Source organism: Lithobates pipiens, unplaced genomic scaffold, assembly GCF_037356315.1.
Source record: "Lithobates pipiens isolate NorthernLeopardFrog02 unplaced genomic scaffold, aLitPip1_a1.2 Scaffold_8, whole genome shotgun sequence".
NCBI lineage: Eukaryota > Metazoa > Chordata > Amphibia > Anura > Ranidae > Lithobates > Lithobates pipiens.
The window spans coordinates 255,215,655-255,237,470 of NW_027507903.1; the positions used below are offsets into that span (position 1 = coordinate 255,215,655).

The window sequence follows — 21,816 nt, forward strand, 5'->3', positions numbered from 1 at the left end:
AACGTCCGTGGGCATGAAGCCTTAGTATTATTGATATTAAAAAAGTTCCCATTTTTTTATTTTTATTTTGCTTTAGATGACTCTGAGAAATTAAAATAAAAAAAAGTAATACAATGAGGTTTGTGGAGTTCGCTGTTTATCGCTGTTTTACAGAAACATGACTCATAGTCTGTTATTTTCTATGAAAACATAACATTTGGAGAAAATGGAGTCGTGCACTGCTGAGTGTATTTATGATCTAATTGTCTGTCTTGTGTCCCCAGAATGCCTTCTGCCTGCTGTGATCACAGCACATAGAAAGGCCACACCTGTTCAGTGTTGTATATGACTAACATGGACTTTAGCTTGTCTTATGATCTCACAAGGAAGTACTGCTCATGACTCAACCGTTTGCTTGCCCTTCTCTTACTTTGAAAAATTATAATCCTGACCTATTTTACATTTCCTTCCTGAGGTGTCATTTGTGTATCGATCAGCTATTCTGTACAGAAATCATTTTCTACTGCTTTATAACAATAGGTTCAGAGTCAAAAATTGATTCCAACGTGTTGAGAAATATCTATCTATACAGTGCCTTGCGAAAGTATTCGGCCCCCTTGAACTTTTCAACCTTTTGCCACATTTCAGGCTTCAAACATAAAGATATAAAATTTTATTTTTTGTGAAGAATCACCAACAAGTGGGACACAATTGTGAAGTGGAACGAAATCTATTGGATTTTTGAAACTTTTTTAACTAATAAAAAAATGAAAAGTGGGGCGTGCAAAATTATTCGGCCCCCTTGCGTTAATACTTTGTAGAGCCACCTTTTGCTGCGATTACAGCTGCAAGTCGCTTGGGGTATGTCTCTATCAGTTTTGCACATCGAGAGACTGAAATTCTTGCCCATTCTTCCTTGCAAAACAGCTCAAGCTCAGTGAGGTTGGATGGAGAGCGTTTGTGAACAGCAGTTTTCAGCTCTTTCCACAGATTCTCGATTGGATTCAGGTCTGGACTTTGACTTGGCCATTCTAACACCTAGATACGTTTATTTGTGAACCATTCCTTTGTCGATTTTGCTGTATGTTTGGGATCATTGTCTTGTTGGAAGATAAATCTCCGTCCCAGTTTCAGGTCTTTTGCAGACTCCAACAGGTTTTCATCCAGAATGGTCCTGTATTTGGCTGCATCCATCTTCCCCTCAATTTTAACCATCGTCCCTGTCCCTGCTGAAGAAAAGCAGGCCCAAACCATGATGCTGCCACCACCATGTTTGACATTGGGGATGGTGTGTTGAGGGTGATGAGCTGTGTTGCTTTTACACCATATCGTTTTGCATTGTGGGCAAAAAGTTCGATTTTGGTTTCATCTGACCAGAGCACCTTCTTCCACATGTTTGGTGTGTCTCCCAGGTGGCTTGTGGCAAACTTTAGATGAGACTTTTTATGGATATCTTTGAGAAATGGCTTTCTTCTTGTCACTCTTCCATAAAGGCCAGATTTGTGCAGTGTACGACTGATTGTTGTCCTATGGACAGACTCTCCCACCTCAGCTGTAGTTCTCTGCAGTTCATCCAGAGTGATCATGGGCCTCTTGGCTGCATCTCTGATCAGTCTTCTCCTTGTCTGAGCTGAAAGTTTAGAGGGACGGCCAGGTCTTGGTAGATTTGCAGTGGTCTGATACTCCTTCCATTTCAAAATGATCGCTTGCACAGTGCTCCTTGGGATGTTTAATGCTTGGGAAATCTTTTTGTATCCAAATCCGGCTTTAAACTTCTCCACAACAGTATTATGGACCTGCCTGGTGTGTTCCTTGGTCTTCATGATGCTCTCTGCGCTTTCAACAGAACCCTGAGACTATCACAGAGCAGGTGCATTTATACAGAGACTTGATTACACACAGGTGGATTCTATTTATCACCATCAGTCATTTAGGACAACATTGGATCATTCAGAGATCCTCGCTGAACTTCTGGAGTGAGTTTGCTGCACTGAAAGTAAAGGGGCTGAATAATTTTGCACACACCACTTTTCAGTTTTTTATTTGCTAAAAAAGTTTAAAATATCCAATAGATTTCATTCCACTTTACAATTGTGTCCCACTTGTTGGTGATTCTTCACAAAAAATTAAAATTTTATATCTTTATGTTTGAAGCCTGAAATGTGGCAAAAGGTTGAAAAGTTCAAGGGGGCCGAATACTTTCACAAGGCACTGTGTATACATATAATTTTTTTTTTTTTTAACTACTTGAGTACCAGTTTGTTTACACCCCTCATTGTCAGGCTATTTTTAAAATGGTTGTAAACTTCAGACATGAAATATGAACAAAGTATATCCCTCTATAACAGCAATTCTCACCCAGGGTTCCTCAAGAGGTTGCTAGGTTTTCCTTGAGTTGTGGCTGATGAACCACCTTTTTGATGGTGCCTACAGAGTTCAAGGTTCAGCATCACTTAGCAAAGCCAGCAGCATGACACCAAATTATCTTTTTAGCTGTCTTTTAAAGGATATCTAATGGTTTGTGGTTTGTTTACAAAAAATAAAAAAAATAAAAACCCCTCTGTCTTCGCGATTTCCTGTTGGAGAGCCACTCTCTCTCAGGCCTATCGTGCGGGCGCACTCCTGCATCCTGCTGTTGCGTCCATTGACACAACCCCGCCCCCCTGCTCCCACGTCATTGGATTTGATTGACAGCAGTGGGAGCCAATGGCTGCATTGCTATCAATCTATCCAATCAGACCCTGAGACACTGGCTGGAGCTGTTGTGCTCGTCTCCGTTGCTGGAAAGACCGAGTTCAGGTAGGTAAAAGGGGTGCTCTGGGGGGCTACATCACAGGAGGCTTTTTAACCTTAATGCATAGAATGCATTAAGGTGAAAAACTTTGAGGGTTTACAACCCATTTAAGGGCGGCATTCTAAATACCACTTTAAGGGGGGACATTCTTCCTATTGGCCACCAGTATAAAGGGCATTGTGTCTATTGACCCCTGATGAATTGGTTTTAGTAAGGGTTCCTCGAGAGATGCAAATTATTTTTGGGGTTCCTCTAGGGTTGAGAGAGTCTGATGTAAGGGTTTACAACCACTTTAAAGTTTGTTATAAAGCCTAAACATTTTTTACCTTAATGCATTCCTTGCATTAAGGTAAAAAAAAATGTTTAGGTGTCAGCGTCCCCCCCTCCCCCCCACTCTTTTTTTTTTTAAACTTACCTGAGCTTTCATTCAATCCAGCACCGTGCAGGTCTGCAGCTCTTGTCTCCCCTTCCTACATTGTCTTGCTGGCTTTGCTAGGGCACTGTGAGCTATTGGCTGCCAGTGCTGTCAATCAAAGCCAGTGATGAGGAGAGGGGGGCAAGTCCGAGTCCCGCTGTCTGTGTCAATTAAAGCAGCAGTGGGGCTCGGGTGTTATATATATATACACACACACACACACACACACACACACACACACGTGCCCTCATGGGAGGCAGCTTCCCATGGGGGCAGTGGACAGAGGTTTGGGGCCAGGAGCGCTATCGGGGGACCCAAAAAGTGGTGGCTTGCAGCCGCTCTGGGCAATTTAGTTGCACAGAGCATGTAAGTATAGACATGTTTTTGTTAATTTTTTTTAAATAACCTTTACAATCAATTTCAAGTTTACAGTGCTAGTTTTACAATTTAGTAATGCAGCAGTGTACCCAAATTTTATATAATTCATAATGAAAATGTATTATATGTAATGCAGTATATAATCTAGTGGTATTCAATAATCACTTTATTTATATAAAAAAAGGAAAAAATTGTGTATACTTACATTTACTTTAAAGCGGGAGTCCGCCGTTTTTTTTTTTTTTTTTAAAAAGCCAGCAGCTACAAATACTGCAGCTGCTGACTTTTAAAATAGTGACACTTACCCGCCCAGCGCGCCCGCGAGGTCGGCACCCGAAGCCGATCTCTCGATTGTCTCTCGGGTGCTGCCGCCGCCATCTTGGGTATGGGAATCAGGAAGTGGAGCCTTTCGGCTTCATTTCCCAGTTCCCTACTGCGCATGCGAGAGTCGCGCTGCGCAATAAGGATGGTCCCCGCTGTCTCTGGGATCCGTGTGTTTCCCAGCAGGCAGCGGGGGACTTTCGGAAAGAGGCGTAGATTCTGCGGAAAGGGGCGTCCCTTCTGCAGAATCTACGCCGGAAGTGGGTGCAGATACCTGTACTGTACAGGTACCTGCACCTCCCTCCCCCCTGAAAGGTGCCAATTGTGGCGCCGGAGGGGGGGAGGATTCCAATGAGCGGAAGGTCCACTTTAGGGTGGACCTCCGCTTTAACCATCAAAACAATCTCACAATCGGTGGTCAACCTCCCAATGTTTAGACTGGGTGCACTTTCAGACGAAGTGCAGTTAGTTATTTATTTTTTGCCCCCGACCTAAACAGGCCCACCTTCCCCCTCCACAGATACCAAGATTCAATGGGAGAATGGGATTGTTTCGGTCAGGACAAAGGGGGCAAAAAAATAAAAAATAGATGCCCTTCTTTTAAGAAAAACAGTTGTCAGTGAGACTTTAACCAAAAACCTTTAAGGCCTCATGCACACGAGACACAGGTGAAAACTCTGCTCAAAAAAAGCTGAAACACGCGTTTTGCCGCGTTTGCATGCTTCGTTTAGCCGTATTTAGCTGTGTTTAGACGCGTTTAGCCGCATTTGCGTTTATAAGCGTTTATAAAGATAACATCATGTAGACCCTCCCCAAGCTCTCAAAGCATGTTTTTTTAGCTATTTCTGCTATTTTGATCAGAGTGAGCAGCAGCAGCAGCATAGAGAGCAGTTGTACACTTGCATTTGCCTCTCTTTCTATGGTATATATTTTGAAATGGATCCCATATTGAATATATGTCAGGAAATGCTCCACAGTGTCTGCATACCAAAGTTAGGGTTCCTGGCAATAAGTGGCCCGAAGATATGGGCCCGCAAAATGTCATTCTCTGATGCAGAAAAGTGCATGACATTTTACGACCCGACTTTGGGGCCCCCTATCTCGGGGTCACTTGGTGATAGGAACCTCAAATTTGGATATGTTGTAGTGCTAGTTCCACAGTGTCTGCATACCGAATTTGGGGTTCCTTAGCCGCCTTTTTCATCTGAAACTTGTACATTTTTGCGTCTGAACCCATTTTTTTGCTTCTGGAAAAACGAGGTTAAACGTAACTGCATAAAAACGGCAAAAACTGAGACTGTGTGCATGGACACATAGGATAACATTGAATGAGTTCAGGGGCAGTTGAAAAGTGTCCAACTGCATCTGAACACGCGTTTAACAGCGTCTCATGTGCATGACGCCTAAAACAAAATACCATTATCATTGGTTGTCATTGGCACTTTAAAACCTCCCACCTTCGCCTTTTGATCTGCTGATCCCTCTTCCTGGCTGTGTTTACAAACATTCAGCCTATTCACTGTGCAGGAGGAGATGAACGCAACGTTTAGGGCTTTCACGTGTGGTCACTTTAGACCAATTACAGCCATCACAAGGTACAGAGCCACTCCGATTGGCTCTGTACATTGTGCCTATGATCTGAGCTGACCAATGACAGCTGGGGTTCCAACCCAATAACAGGCACACAAGCTAACCAAGTGTGTGTTTTTGTTTTTTTTTGTTTTTTTTCAGCACTATTTTATAATGAGGCACCAGAGGTACATGTCTGCCTACTACTGTTATTTTTAAAGTGTACGACAGTAGTGAAGTGGTTAAAGTCCTTTTTAAAAGTCTTTCATTTTACGAAAGTATGCTCAGTTAGTATTTTTTTTTTTTTTTGTATTATTTTGCTTCCTCTTGTCCCCTCACTATGACCTGATTAGTCATTCATCTAAGAAACTGAGAAATACCTCCTATTGTAATTGTCATCCTGGCTTGTAATGTCACAATCGTGGGGCTGTTCTACTTGCATTTCTTGTTTTAATTTAGTTATAGAGGCATGAAACATAATTGAAACACAAAAAAACTCAAAAGTTGTTCTATCCAGGCGTCTTACCTACCAGTTCCTCCTTTTATTGGTTACAGGTGACAGGTCCAGGAGCTAGATACAGACTTCATCTGATTCGGCCATTTAATCATACAAGGAAGTCCTCAATATTTATTTATTTATTTTCCTGGCTATCTCTGACTTCATTACTTAAATTTACTGACCTGGAACAAGCAGAGTTATTGCTCTGCATGCTTCTCTGGGATCATTGACACAGAAACCACTGAAGCAGTTGGATGAGCAAGACAACATACTGTACCAACGGCAACATTATTACTTCCCTCTGTGACCTTCTCTTCCTGACGTTTTCTCTTTCCTGTTGGTTCCATCACTTTTTAGCCAACTGGGAGGCTGTTTTTTTTTTGCAAGACATTTTAAAGAGATTCTTTCACCTTGGTCATTTAGGGCAACATAACAGCATCCCTAAACCCACCCCTCTACCAGCTTATAATCATCTTTGAAGATTTCCTTTACAGCTCTGTTATCCATAGCACACATGGATAGCACACATGTGTTCAAATGAAATATAAACAAAGCATATCTCTCTATAGTGTGTACTTGTCTCAATCCAGAGCACTAAGTGTCATTTTTGTCTATTACTCCTTCCTCTGCTATTGGCAGGAATCGCTTCTGACAAGTTTCCCTGACACCAAGAGAAAAAAAAAGTGACTGGAGAGATCTCCAGCACATAGCCTGTGATTGACAGCCTCTGCTCTGTTCCTGTGAGCTTTGTGAAGGGGGATGTGTCTCTCCCCTCCAATCAACTCTCAGAGCTCTCCTCCCTGAGCTCTGCAGTGTGTAGTTTCAACTCTCTCCGCCCCCCTGCTTTCTGAAAGCTCAGACAAGCTGTATAAATTCTGGACTTGGAACTGATGTAGACAAGGCTGCAGATAAACAGGTACAACTTATGTAGGAGGAGTAGTGTACTCGCCTGAGGCTAGTCACTTCACTTGGTATGTGGGAGAGTTTACAACCACTTTAAATAACCTTGTGTAATCTTTGTATTGGATGATGTCAGCAGAGGTTACATTGTGCCGTGATCTGCTGTCATGTGACTTTTGGGCATTGGGAAGCATTGATTATTTTACAGCTCTGTCTTGGAATTAGAAAAAACACAACTATCAGACACAATGTTTATCAACTCAGAAGGGAAATACTTTGTATTTGCTCTACTTTTTCATTCATCTGTAGATGAATGGTATGAGATTCAGTGTGTGTGTGTGTGTGTGTGTGTGTGTGTGTATATTAGGGCTGTTACTGATTCAAATTTTAGTGTTCGATTAATCGTGTTTTTTTTAATCAATCGACTAATTTCGATTAATTATAACGCACATGCAGATCCAACTACTTTTAGCTGATCTCCTTGCATTGCAGCTCTGCATTAGTCAGTGGTAAATGTGGTATACACTATATACAATCACCTGACACTAGTTAGTTTCCACAATCCATGACTTAACTTCACAGTTCACACAAATACGTTTTAAATTCAAACTGCAGCACTGATGTACGTAATTTTTTTTTTCCACAGTAGCGTGACGATCCCTCCACCTCTGGTCTAATTAATCACTCTCACCTTATGGCATGGACCCCTGTGCAAACAGGTGGTCATGCAAGCGGGTATCAAAAGGGTTAACATGGACCATAAACTTGTCTCATGTCTCCTTAGATCTCAGCAAGGATGCCAGGTCATGGGTAGAAAGAAAAGATCTAAGTGCTCACCGCTTAAGTATAAGATTACATTTTTGTGTTCAAACACAAACTACTCACATAAGGATGATAAAAACATAGCATGTAAAGCCGACAATCCTATTAGTTCCGTAGGGCAGCAGAGGGTGATGTCATGCATAGCTCTTCCCCCTTACGCGTTACGTTCAATCAGAACTTCAACGTCACCGGACTCCTCCCCCCTTCCCTTCGTTAGCAGACTGAGGCACTTGGGGAAGGGGGAGGAGTCCAGTGACGTCGATGTCCGTGATGTCACCGGATCTCCGACGGAACTCCCTGAAGACCCGGAAGCCGGCGGAGAGGTGAGTTGATTAATCAAGGAATTAATCTTTAATTTCCACAGCCCTAATATATATATATATATATATATTTAAGACAGGACAAATGTGCCAATGCTGCAATCCATTTACTGAAATGATTCAGAAAATGCAAACTTGTACTGCCAATATCAGCATATTGGCAGTACAAGTTTGTATTTTCTGAATCATTTCAGTAAATGGATTGGAACATTTGTCCCGTCTTTTGTCCTTATCTTGGCGGAATTATTGGGAGCCCTCATTGACATTGCTCTAACTACAGAGAAACTTAAAAAAGGAAAGTAACCCATCTGTTATATATATATATATATATATATATATATATATATATATATATATATATATATATATATATATATATATATATATATATATATATATATATATATATATGCACCACCTCATCATGACAATGAAGTCTGGATCTGCCAGGTGCCTACACAGACACCTGTCTGAGCCGGCCAGTGTTTTATTTCAATGCGTTTTGCTTGCTAATTTTTGTGTCTCATTAAGAATACCCTTAAAATTTAAAAAAAAAAGCCTTTATTACTTTGTAAATAACTTTAACTTTGAATTTGTATCAGAATCAATATTTTAGTGTCATTTTAAACAAAACAAATTATAGAAAAAAAATTTACTTTTTGTTTAATATGTATGTCTTTTGTGTTTTCATTGTTTTATAGTATGATAACAATTAAATTTCAAGACCAATTCGACAAAATTCAAACTGGGTTCCTGGTGTTTAACAAATGTTTCTTACAGTAGCTGAGTTCTCAATTTGGTCCTGGTTGCAAAAGTTAGTATAGGAGTGCAACAAGTAAAGCTGGCCATACCGGTTCAGCAGGGACTGGTCGAGATTCATACCACTTATGCACAGGCTGATTGTATCCAGGTTGATCGATCAACTTTGGTACAACCAGCCTGTTGGATTTTTCAAGCGATTATTGCAAGCAGGTATAGCCATTACCAATAATGGATGAGTGTTTTCCTGGACAGTTCCAGGTGCCTCCCCCCCCCCCCCCCCCCCCCACCTGCCCGGAAGCTACACAATAGCTTTGTGGGAGGAATTCACACCTGACTGTGTTGATGTGGGGAATCGAGCGATTTTCCCCCATAAATAGGTAAATAAAAATTGCTCCATCTGCAGTCGGCACTACAGATGAGTTTGTCGTCAAGTTATAAAACTGTACATTAACTCAATCTAACACGACAGGAATATTACCACTAAGAAATGCGCCAGGGGAAGCGGGAGGAAGGGGTAAAGAGGCGTATTCATCATTCTAGCATGATGGAAATATAATGAGAACAACAAATTGGTGAATCACTGTACTGGTAGGGATGAATCGAACTCTGTTGGAAGAAAATGATCAATCCAGGGCTGTTTGGTGTTTATGTGGACCCTGCCTCAATTTTATAATGGATCATGGTCTGGGTGATCTTATTTTTAGTCTGATTGTGGCACAGCCTAGGGGTTTTCTATGCCCTTGAAACTGTTTAGCCGTGTTTGCGATTTACAAGAGAAGCTTAAAGTGGTTGTAACCCTACTTGGTGATTTTTCAGGCAATCCCCTGTCTTCCATAATGGTGTGTGTGTGTGTGTGTGTGTGTGTGCGTGCCTTATGAAAAAATGCCATTCTATACCTTATTTGTTAGCGGGGTTCACGTGACCATCTACCTCTCTCCTCTCTCCTGATCTGACCGCTACAGTGGGAGGGGCAGAGAATCCCCCGCTGATGTCAGTTGGGAGGAGGAGGTTGGCAGTCGGTCAGTCACATTAGCGGCGCTCTGAAATATAGTACAGAACTGAATTTTTTAAATAAAGCAGATGCACTGGGGCACACAGTATTATGGAAGACATGGTATTACCTGAAAAGTACAGTTATTTCAGCAGGAGGCGAGGACCAGACACTGGTAGTTGACAGGCAGGGAGGGGAGAGAAAGTACAGAGGCACGTAAACTGACCACGGTGTCAGGCCTCAGTAGAAATAAACCATGGTCAGTTTACATGGATCAGCCAGGTATTTTAGGTGATAGAAGGGGCCAAATGACACAGCACAAGCACTGTGCTGTTATTCATGAGCCTTCCTTTTTTTTTTTTTAACAAACTCTTTTAATTGCAGTGTAGTGAGTTCTGGGAATTGCCCGTGAAAGCAGGATTTGGGGCAATTGGTACACTAAAAAAAAAAAGTGATTATTCTGAACATAACCTAATAATTACGAACAATGGAGCATGTACATCAAATATGGTGATGTGTACCTGCTTCATTACAGTTCTGAAAGCAGCATGGTGGGTAGGCAGGAAGAAACGTTTTGACCTTTGCTGGAACTAAATTCCAGTGAGACAAGACTTATAGGTGGTTTCCAGGGCCGCTGCTCTCTGAGAACAGGATTTTGGGGCTAACCAATTATCTGGCCAGTCTTTTGGTTCTGTAGTGACACTGAGATAAGCTGTCCATTAATGCACATAATATGCAGGGAGGATAAAGCGTTTTTTTTTTTTTTAAATCTTCTTTTTTATTGAGTTTTTAAGTGGCATACAAAATTACCCACACAGGGGCAGATCTTTTGATGCGGCAACAGACCACAACAGGGCACACCAACAACAAACACAACCTTACTATCTATACCCCAATGAGGGGAGAGGTTTAGTTCAAGAGGATCTGTGTTCAACATTATAATGACAGGATAATGTGACATGAGAGTACTTGGGTTAATTCACTATCGTACTATAACCATAATGTTAATCTAGGGGTTAGTTACTGCATCAGTTGCCGTAGTATTATCATCTAACCAGCAGGTCCACACCTTTTCAAATTTTTGTGGGCAGCCCCTGCCCGAGTAGGTGGCTCTATAAAGGGGCAAACTGGCGTTCACCAGGTTTTTCCAGAACCTGACAGAGGGGGGAGATGATTGTTTACAGTTCATCGTGATGGCCTAGCGTGCATAGTACAATAATAGGGATATGAGTATTTTCCTAGCTCTGAGGATTAACATTTGTTCCACTAGCCCCAACAGACAACATTTAGGATCATAAGGGGCACTAGTCTTAGTGATATTATCTATCACATGGAGAACTTCCTTCCAATAATGTGCAATTGCTGGGCAAACCCAGAAAATGTGAAAAAAGTCCCCTGGCTGATAAGAGCAACGCCAGCACACTGAGGAATGCGCCATTGACATCTGGTGCAGCCTTTGGGGTGTGTAGTGAGCTCTGTGTACAATTTTGTATTGGACCAGTTTGTCCCTGGCTGAGACCAGAGGGGAGAATGGAAAATCCCAAATCCTGCACCCCGGCAAAAGGGCAAAATGAATGTCAGTTTTAACTCACTGGCACTGTATCTAATTCCCAGTGTTGGGGGGGCAGTAGGTAGGTTTTAGGTTCTGGCGGCAGGATGGAGGGTGTACGAGTACTGAGCCTCCTGCACAGGCTCAGGAGCAGAGCACAGCCTCAGTAAGGATGGAGGCACAGGGAGGGCCAAGCAGTTTTGCCGGGGCACGGACGGGGGAGCAGGGAGGAGAGTGTGATGTTTCCGGGGGAAAACAGACTGAGGCACAGGTAGGGGAATATAATAAAGCTATATCACAGTACCTTATTGTGGAGGCCAGGCCCGGCAGAGCAGGCCACAAGATGGCGCCTGCAGTCGGCTTTAATGGGTCCCCCAGTATTCCCACTGGCCCCTGCACAGTCCTGCCCTCTCCCAGGGACTGCTGCCGGATATGTGGGGGTTCACTGCCTCTCCGTCTGCGGATCACAGCAACTGAGTCTGGGGATAGCAGAGGCAAGGCAGGCCTCAAGATGGTAGCAGGTCTCTAAAGTGTGGAGCCGGCCGCGGCCCTGCACAAACCCGATCGGCCGGCCGAGCTCCACAATATCCACTGAGTCTTGTGCAGATGGTGTCCGGTGGCAGTTAGGGAGAAAGATGGCTGTGGTTCGTTAGGCCGCAAGATGGCGGCGGCCGCCAGTGTTCGGGAACGGCCTCCGTGGATCCCCCTCGATCTTCCAGTCCCCCTCACTGACCTGCCTCCTCCCAGGGACGGCCGATGCCCATGCACAGTGATTCGCCACCTTACCTCCCGCAGATTGCGGCACCCGATCCCGTGGATGTCGGAGGCAATGTAGGCCTCAAGATGACTGCGGGCCTCCGGAGTGTAGAGCCTGTCGCGGCCCCGTGGAGACTTAATCGGCCGGCTGAACTCCACAATTCCTGAAGGGGGGCCGGTGTAGGTGATGTCCGGCAACGTCTAAGGAGAGTTTGGAGACTCTCCAGGGATTAGTAGTGCAGGATTAGCGGAGCTCCTCTGGAACACGTCTTGTTCCCTCTACATCCGGACTCGCCCCCTGGCTTTTTCGAGGATAAAGTTTTAGTTATTGTGTATGCACAATTTGGAAATGGGTCCACAAGACTAGAATTCTTTAAAACGCATGTTCAAAGGACAAGAGTTGGTCCATGGAGTTATGCACATGAATGGTAGCATTTTAGAAATGTTTATTCTGCAAATAACTGAATACCACAGATCTCAGAAATTTGTGCCTCTCATTTAGTGTGGAGAAGGCCATTAGGACCTGCAAGCTCATGCAAATAGGTAAGATTTAAATTGGACCACCTTCTAAAGGATTGTGGGATAAAAAGTAGAATGGCAAATCAAATAAATAACTTCATGCTTCAGCTTCAGGCAAAATAAAGTTCAAGATTACAGAATGTTCTCTATAGGGAGAGGATTTCAATCCAATCCAACCCAGGTTGGGATTTTCCCCGTAGCATGATATTTTCGTCTGGGCCAATTGGGATGAATGGCTAAGTGGTTAGTACTTCTGCCTGCCAGCACTTAGATCTTTGGTTCAAATCCCAACCATGGCACTACCCATGCCTGTGTGGGTTTCCTCTAAATGCTGCAGTATCCTCCCATACTCCAAAAGACATGCTGGTAGGCAAATTGGCTCCTGTCTAAATTGGCCCTAGTATGTGTATGTATGAATGTGATTTAAGGACCTTGGAGTGTAAGCTGCTTGATGGTAGGGACTGATGTGTAAATTGTTGGTGCTATAAATGATAAGTAAATATGCAAGGGGAGACTGCTGAGTCATGAGGGCAGAAAGTTTTCTAAGCATAGCGGGATAGTTGGCTTGATAGAGGGCCTCATATGTACTAATTAGACGACATACTACTTACCCTTATCTGGGTATTAAACTAAGTGAAAGGGAATTAAGTTTGTAAGGACTGGAGCTCATGTAGCACTAGGGTAAGATTAAAGTTATGGTAAAGCTTAATATTCTTTTATTAACATATTAAACCTGTTATACTTACCTGCTCTGTGTAATGGTATAGCACAGAGCAGTCATGAACCTCTTTGTCTCTGGTACCTCTACCGGTGCTCTGGGCCCCTCCTCTTCTCGGTGCACCACCATGGAGGATGCCCTTTCTATGGGGGTTCGTTCACCTGTGTGCATCTTTTTTGTCACAAAGCGCGACTCTCCCCATCCACCCTCTCTCTGCTCGCAGGATTTGATGGTAGCAGGAGGCAATGGCTGCTGCCTCTGTGAGTACAGAGGAAGGAGAGGGCCGCTGCAGACGGGCAAAGTGCTGGATCGGGATTGGGCTCAGGTAAGTATAGAGGGGGTGAGCGGTCAATACAAATACAGGGTCATCTTTTAACTAAATGCAGGGAATGCATTAAAGTAAAAGATTTTGAGGCTTTAGAACTTCATTAAGAGCCCTGGATTTCGATTGGTTGAATTCAAGACTGGGGAGTTATGTAAAGTAATTAAGAGTGTGGAGTAAGTTGGAAGTAGAGATATGGGTGGAAGTTATAAATAAGTGGACATTCTCAGCAAAAAAGATGAGCTTATGATGAAAGTTGGCAATCTCCATCCCTTTTAATGACTGGATGTAGGCTGATTTGCTGGCTCAATGGCTAGGGCAAACAACGTGTGAAAGGACACCCCTGTCATGTACCCCTGGAGATCGGAAAAGGCCATAATGCCTCGTTTATGGATAGCTTTCAAAAGTAAGGAGACCCTGCAATTTTTTATCTGAGGCTTGATGGTGGGCAATCTGGGGTGGTCAAGAAAAAGTAGTGGGGTACTTCTTACCATAATACAGGGAATACACTAAGGTAAAAACATTTGGACTTTACAACCACTTTAAAAGTGGTTATAAAGTCAGGTTTTTTTTAAATCTTAAAGTGGAATTCTATTGTAAAGCGCTGCGTAAATTGCTAGCGCTATATAAATCCTGAATAATAATAATAAGTCCATGCAAAAACTAAAATATATAGCCACCAGCATTCTTTTTTTTTTTTTTTGCTACATCAGCGAATTTATCTGCGAGGGCAAATCAACTTAACGTTCATTTTGTTTTCCTCATCTTCACATCATTGTAGCTCATCTTTTAAATTAACATTACCAACAATAGTCTTTATTCGTTATATATATATATATATATATATATATATATATATATATATATATATATATATATATAAAAAATAGAGCCCAATTATCCTATACTATCCCTAGTATTTAGCCCATACCCACCCTCGCACTGCTTCTTCCCATTATTTTACCCCCCCCCCCCCGATTCCCCCCACCCTCTTTTATTTCCTATGCGAATAGAAGAAAGGAAAAGGAAGCCCAGAGCACGCAACAAGACACTAAACGTCAAGCCTCAATCAGGCCTCCTCCCTTTATATTCTAACCTGCTCAACGTAGCTCCAGGTTTTTTTAAACTTTTTCCACTTCTGCCAACTATCTATTGCCAGGTCTTTATCCTCATATCCATCCCTACGTCTGACCATTTGGTAAGTTTCTTCTACCGCATCAATCCATTCCCAAATTGGTGGACTTTCCTCTTTTTGCCAGTTCTTAGGGAGCCACCAGCATTCTAACACTAACCTATCTAGCCCTGAAAAGAAAAAATCAGCATACATACCTTTTCTACAGGCGATCTGACCCAATCTCCAGAGGCAGAAGCTCTGATCCCATGCTGAGCTGTTAGCCGCAGCTTCGCTGTGTGGGTGGGTGCAGAGGACACATCCATCAACGGAAGCCCTATAGTAACTCTATGAGTGACGTCACCTCCCATTCATTTCACAGCCGTTGTCGGACATGTACTCAGCAGAGCTTCTGCTGCTAGAGATCAGGTTGGATCGCCTGCACAAATGGTATGTATACTGATTTTTTTTTTTCTTTTCAAGGCTAGGTAGGTTAGTGTTAGACTATTGGGGGCTATAGATGCAGGGATTTTAGTTTTTGCATGGCCTTCCGCTTTAACGGCAGCCCCCCTAATACTTACCTGAGCCCCATCTCTCCCCAGTGATGTCCACGAATCCCTCGGCGGTCCGGGGCTCTCCTCCTGATTGGCTGAGACACAGCAGTGGGCGCTATTGGCTCCCGCTGCTGTCAATCAAAGTCTGCCAATCAGGAGAGAGTGGGGGCAGGCCTGAACTTGTGCTCCATGTCTAAATGGACACACGGAGCTTTGACTCAGCTCGGGTGCTCCTATAGCAAGCTGCTTGCTTTGGGGGCACTTCAACAGGAGGGGAGGGGTCAGGAGTAAGGATGATCTCCGGCGTGTTGGCATACAGCACATGCAGAGCCCGCCAGGATGTTGGCACTGTGCTGCGCTAATCACAGGCAGTGAGACATTTCCCAATCTCTGCAGCCGCGCATTGGGACAATGTCTCCCTGCCTGTGATTAGCACAGTGCCGACTTCCTGGCGGGCTCTGCACGTGGCGTATGCGAACACGCCGGAGCTCATCCTTAGTCAGGAAACTCAAAGAGGGACCCGAGAAGAGGAGGCTCTGGGCTGCCATGTGCAAAGCCACTGCACAGAGGTAAGTATAACATGTTTATTATTTTTAGAGAAAAAAATAAAACAAGACTTTACAATCACTTTCATTTATTCACAATGTTTGCAAATACACTGATACTTTTTAGTGTTGTGTCGGCACTCAGCATTGTAACCCAGTATGTACTGTATTTCTATTATAAATTTGTAAGATTCTTGATAAGAATTAAGAATGAACTATATCCTATAGTAAATTATTGCTTTTTAGGGAAGTGGTTGCTTCTGCAGTAAAGACGTTTCTTAGAAATAGCAGAGATTTCTTTCTTAGAAACAGTGGTTACTGCTAACCAAGCAGTTTAAACTGTATGAAATTCAGAGGGGAAAGGGTAAAAAAAAGATAAAAATTATAAATGTTGTGAGATGGAGTATGGAAATGCTTGAGTGCCTCTACCTGTTGGATGGACAGTAGGGCCTATTTCGCACGGGCCGACTGATCAGATTTTTTTGGATGGACCCGTTTGGACCATTCATTACCCTTGTATGGAGCGGTGGATGTAAAGTCCACTGTAATCTAAAGTTCCATTGTCACTGTCTCTGTACTTGGAGTTTCAAGAATGAGACAGGATGTACACAGAAGAGAAAAAAAACACTAGTAGCTGTGAAAGATTGTTTTTTTGGCCACATACACATGACCGGACTTTCCGGCAGACTAGGTCTGACGGTCTTCCCGACGGACTTTCAGCGGAGTTCCGACTGACTTTCCGAACAAACAGACTTGGCCACACACAAACGGACTCAGCCCTTGTACGCAACGGAACATCCGACGGAAACGGTCCAATCGGATTATATTTTCAGAAAATCCGATCGTGTGTGGGCTCTATCGGACTTTTTCCGTCGGTAATTCTGACTGAAAAAATTGGAGAGCAGGATCTCAAATTTTCCGACAACATGATCCGATCGGACTTTGTCCAATCGTCTCTAGAGAATTCCGATCGGACAAAGTGCCAGCATGCTCGGATCAAAGTACAAGAGCAAAGCTATTGGCTACTAGGCTGAACGTAGTCCCGTCGGAAACCAACGAAAGTCATCACGTTCCGAACAATCGGATTTTCTGACAACTTTGTACGACCGTGTGCATGCAACAGCAGTTTCGTAAAAAATCCGATCGATTTTGTGGTCGGAATTTCCGGCCGTGTGTACAAGGGCGAAGTCCGTTCGTAAGTCCATTCGTTTTGAACGTGATGACGTAAACGCGACTAAACAATTAAGTTCAATAGCTGGTAGCCAATAGCTTCCCTTGTGTCGTATTTGGACCGTCGGACCAGCACACAGACTAACGGTTTTCCTGGTTTTAGTCCGTTGGATAGATTTGAAACATGTTCTATTTCTAGGTCCGTCTGATTTTTATTTTTTTTTCTCGAAAAACGATCTTTGTGTGTACGCGCCATTATTCCTAGAGAATGCTTGTTGCAGGACTTTAGTTCTCATTTTAAATGTGTTTTTATTTATTTATTTTTATTTTTTTTTCCACACTTTAATTAAAAATATAACTAATAAACTATTTATTGTTTTTATATAATTATTTTTCGTTGCTTACATAACATTGGTGTTTTGCAAGTAAGTTTAAATGTAGGGCACTTGCACAAAATTTAGACTGCAGAGCATACTGTGCTTTCTAATAAGTGACAGCTCTACATTTATCTAAATGGAAATCTGTAAAGGTCTGTAGTAAAGTAAGAGAGGGACGATTAAAAGAATGAGGCTGTCTCTGCCTTTAGTAGTTTGTAAGACATTGGTGTGGAACAAGCATACTGCAGGTGACATCAGCGTACAGACAGAACTCCTTATTTGTATACCTAATCTAGCTCAGTGACTCAGAAAGTACTGAGATCACTGGATCAGCATGACAGCCAAGGAACTAATATTTCTGAAGGAAGTCCGTAAGACTAGGTTTACACCTATGCGTTTTTTTGTGCGTTTTGCAGAAACACACTACATTCCATTTAACATGGTTTCCTATGGGATACATTCACATGTATGCATTTTTCAGCTGCTGCATTTTTGAAAAGGGTCCGAGATTTTTTTTTTCCCACAGCAGATTGCATTTTGTGCATAATAGACTTCAATGGATCTGCACCAAAAATGCAAGTGTTGTGTGTTTTTTTTGCATGCTTTTTGCATTTTATTTTTTTTCTTAACAAACCGTGACTGGATGGTTGTTAAGGAGCGGGCTGCTGCGGCATCCTGAACATCTGATGACTTATCAGCTGTCAGCGGGTTTCCCCAATGAAGATGGCCACAGCTTGGCACCCAGAAGATGCCACTAGAAAATGCCAGTGCTGGCTAAGGACCCAGGAACATTGAAGCAGGTAAGTATTGCAGACTTTCATTCCCTATGAGATCTTTTGCCTAGGCCCTAGGTGGCAGCATTTTTTTTTATTATTATTATTATTATTATTATTATTATTATTCGTTTTCACAGCAATAAAAAAAACAAAAAAAATTGTTATTTAGCAATGATGACTGAAAGTTCTCTACTAATTAATCTTACATTATTTTGTTTATGTTCTTTTGCTCAGACTCCTGGGAGAGTTGGCACTCAGAATTCTGAAACGGATCCTTCTTCACCTCCTGGAAACACCGTTAACAATGAAAGCTCCTCTGAGGTCAGTTTTATTGTTTACTTTGTTGACCTCTCAGTTGAGTGTAGATTGCTTAATCCCTAATGATTTGAGCATGTACACAATGTTTCTTGCCAAAATTCATGATTGTCAATAACACATTTACATTGGTGCACTAAAGAACAGCTGGTGAGAACTCTCCTTGCAGCCTTTTCACACTTATCATCACATTTAGGTATCCCTGGAAAGGCAATATTACCCCCTTAGAAAAAAGAACTGCTTGTTGTATTGGCGTATACAATTCGGGTGGAATTTTTTTTCTTTTCTCAACTACATGTTTGTTAACGGACATAGGAAATCTTTCAGCTTCCAGTTATACGGCCATCTACAGGAGGATTGGACTGTGGCAAGCAAAAAGCTTTAGTGCATTCCAGGATATCCGCACCTACTATTGAATGTCTTAATTTGAGCTCAGTAATCTGCATGGAATCCACCAGGTTTGCTATTGGATCGCTTGAACATCGAGGACACGTACTTGCATGTCCCCTTTTTTATAGCACATCAGCATTTTCTACAGTTTGCTGTGGGTCCCCTGCACTTTTAAGTTTATTTGCACCTTGGATTTGCAGGTCCCAGTACTATCCCTCTTGTACTCTCATGGCATCCCCAGTGTGTGCAGCTTAGCTGACCTCCTGAGGATAGAACAGTTGGCTCAGGCTCTGTCAGACAATGTGACCCAGACATTTTAGTTGCTCAGATGGATCCTGAACCTTCAGAAATTATTGTTGGAACTGACTCATTTGGAGTTTCTGGGTCTAGTCCCTCAAGATTAACTTCTCATCCCATGTTAGTACTTTCCAGTCCAGGAGTAATTCTGTTTGGCTGAGGAGGAGTCCTTATTAGTTTAGGGAATTTAGTTGTCAGGGGAATCATACCTCCTGATCAACATTTGGGTGTTTAAGGCAGTTTAGCTGTTTCTGCAGCATTTTGGTGATCCTCATTGCACTGGATTGGCCCAGATGGATGTAATGCTCCAACCTGGTAAAACTCCTGATGGATGCTGCATGGGCTCTACCTGATCATCTGACATCCTGCTTCACATTTGCTGACTTTAGTGGCATGGCTGAAACCTAGGCTCTGAGGGACAGGAGCATCTCTGAATCAGTTATTGCCACACTGTTAGAAACTAGGAAGTCTACTTCTTGCAAGGTCTATCATGTCATCATGGAAGGTGTACTTCACATGGTGTGAATTTTAGGGGCTTCTACCCTGGAATGCCCTGTACATACGGTCGGACATTCCAATGACAAAATCCGTTTTATTTTTTCTGACGGACAAACTTGTCTAGCATACACACGGTCACACAAAGTTGTCGGAAAATGTAATTGTTCTGAACGCGGTGACATAGAACATGTAAAACGGGACTATAAACTGGCCAGTAGCCAATAGCTTTCGTCTCGTAATTTCATTCTGAGCATACGTGGCATTTTGTCCGTTGTAATTGTTTACACACGGCATAAGGTCTTTCAAGCGGTTCTTTGAGCTGCTGTAGCCCCCAGTTCTCTGTTCTTTTCTTGAGCCTGTTACTGTTTATTTTTTGTTCAGTTGTCTGTTTTTGGTTGTCCCAAAGGTGAAAGACTTCTTGGATCCCTCAATAAGAAAGAAAAGGGATTGCGTCTTACGTCTCCTGTGTTTATATTATTGCTCTTGATACTGCTTTGCTAAAAAATGGAGATGTGCCAATAGTAGTAGGTGTTGTCTTGGGCTGGGCTGTAGTTTTTATGTTTGCCAGTGACCAGTCCTTTTATTAGGCAGCAGTATAACATGAATTTGAAAGACTTCAGTGGACTCAAAAAGGAAATAGATTTTATACCAAGTACAAAAATCCTATGTTCCTTCTCTTCCTTTCTTGCCTTTGTGGAAAGTGAAAGCAGGTTAGCATATCTGTCAGGACTTTATTGCGGTGTCCTGCATTGGGTAGATTTTCCCCCACATGCTGTCCAAGTGACAGGCATTTGCTGGGGACAGGAAGTGTCCCCTGCTGTTCCTTTGTGTTATGATAGGTGGATGACCCCCCCCCCCCCCCCACACCCCCAGCAGAACACTCCGGTCAGCGTCTCAGCCATTGGCTGCTGGTTTTCCAGCATGCTCGTCTGACAGAAGCTGACCCGGCTGTATTACATATACACGGGCTGAATGTCTATCGGTTTTTATTGAATCGGCTGATGTCGCTCGACATTCGGCCCGTGTGTACTAGGTTTTAGTAAGAGACGTTGCTTGGTGTAGGAAAAAGTGCCTGTTGTGCTATAGAGACTATGGGGTTGATTTACTAAAGGCAAATAGACGAATTTTGCAAAGTGCAGTTGCTCCAGAGCTTCGTAAATGAGGTAAAGATTTCCTTTGCAAAGACTACTCAATCTGCAAGGAAAATTAAAAGAAAAACTGCATTTTTGCTTGCACATGATTGGATGATGTAAGTCAGCAGAACTTCTGCTCATTTAAGCTCTGGAGCAACTACTCTTGCAGAGTGCAACTGCACTTTGCAAAGTGCACAGTCTATTGAGCCTTTAGTAAATCAATCCCTATTAACTAGAGCTGCACAATTGATCGTCAAGAATCGTTATCGCGATATTGACTAAAGTGTTTCACAATTCTTTCTATGCAAAGAATTCTTTCTGCTCTTCTGAAGCCACAGCCATCAAAAGAAAGGAAGAGAAAAACTGGGCAGTCTGCCAAGAATTAAAACAGTCTTTGGCCCCTTTCACACAAATGCGGACAGTATGTCCGTATTTCATCCATCCATTTGCGGATGAAATATGGACATACATGCATTCCTATGGCATAGCGGGTGTCTGCGGATGAACATCCGCAGACACCCGCTATTGTCCGCCTCCACAATTGTCCGATTCTGCAGACGGAGGAAAATCCTATTTTTCTATCCATCTGCAGAGCGGATCGGATGAATACGGACAGGCGCAAGCGGATCATCACGGGGCGGATCATTACTGATCCGTCCCGTGTGAAAGGGGCCTTACAGTTGAATTTAAGTATAAACATTGTAACAATTTGTCAATGGAATAGACTTTGTGTTTAAGTGAAAAAAGTTTAACCACTTAAACACTAAACCTTTTTCTGCTATAAACTATAAGCCTTGGGCTGCTGAGCTCTCCTTTCTCTGGGAATACAGGCTAATTATTTCCCTTTTTTTTTTTTTTTTTTTTTTTTTTTTTAACCAATAACAGTATTATTTGTTTTTGTTGTTTTCAGTACAGATCAATAAATGATAGTTTCTCTTTCGTTCATTGACACACACAGCTCCTTTAATTCTTGACTTTAGGGTTATCACTTCACCTTCAGGAGAGGACTGGGCAGAACATTTTAAAACAGCAAGAC

The 21,816-nt window shown here is 42.7% G+C and overlaps 1 protein-coding gene across 2 annotated transcripts in view; it reads left to right on the forward strand.

Annotated features, from left to right (window-relative positions):
- Nucleotides 1-21,816, forward strand: part of EEA1 (early endosome antigen 1) — a 175,420-nt gene that overhangs the window by 15,640 nt on the left and 137,964 nt on the right. For both annotated transcript variants that reach the window (XM_077470781.1, XM_077470782.1), the window contains exon 2: nt 18,382-18,468. In XM_077470781.1, the coding sequence (XP_077326907.1) occupies nt 18,382-18,468 (87 nt within the window). The remainder of the gene's footprint in view (nt 1-18,381; nt 18,469-21,816) is intronic.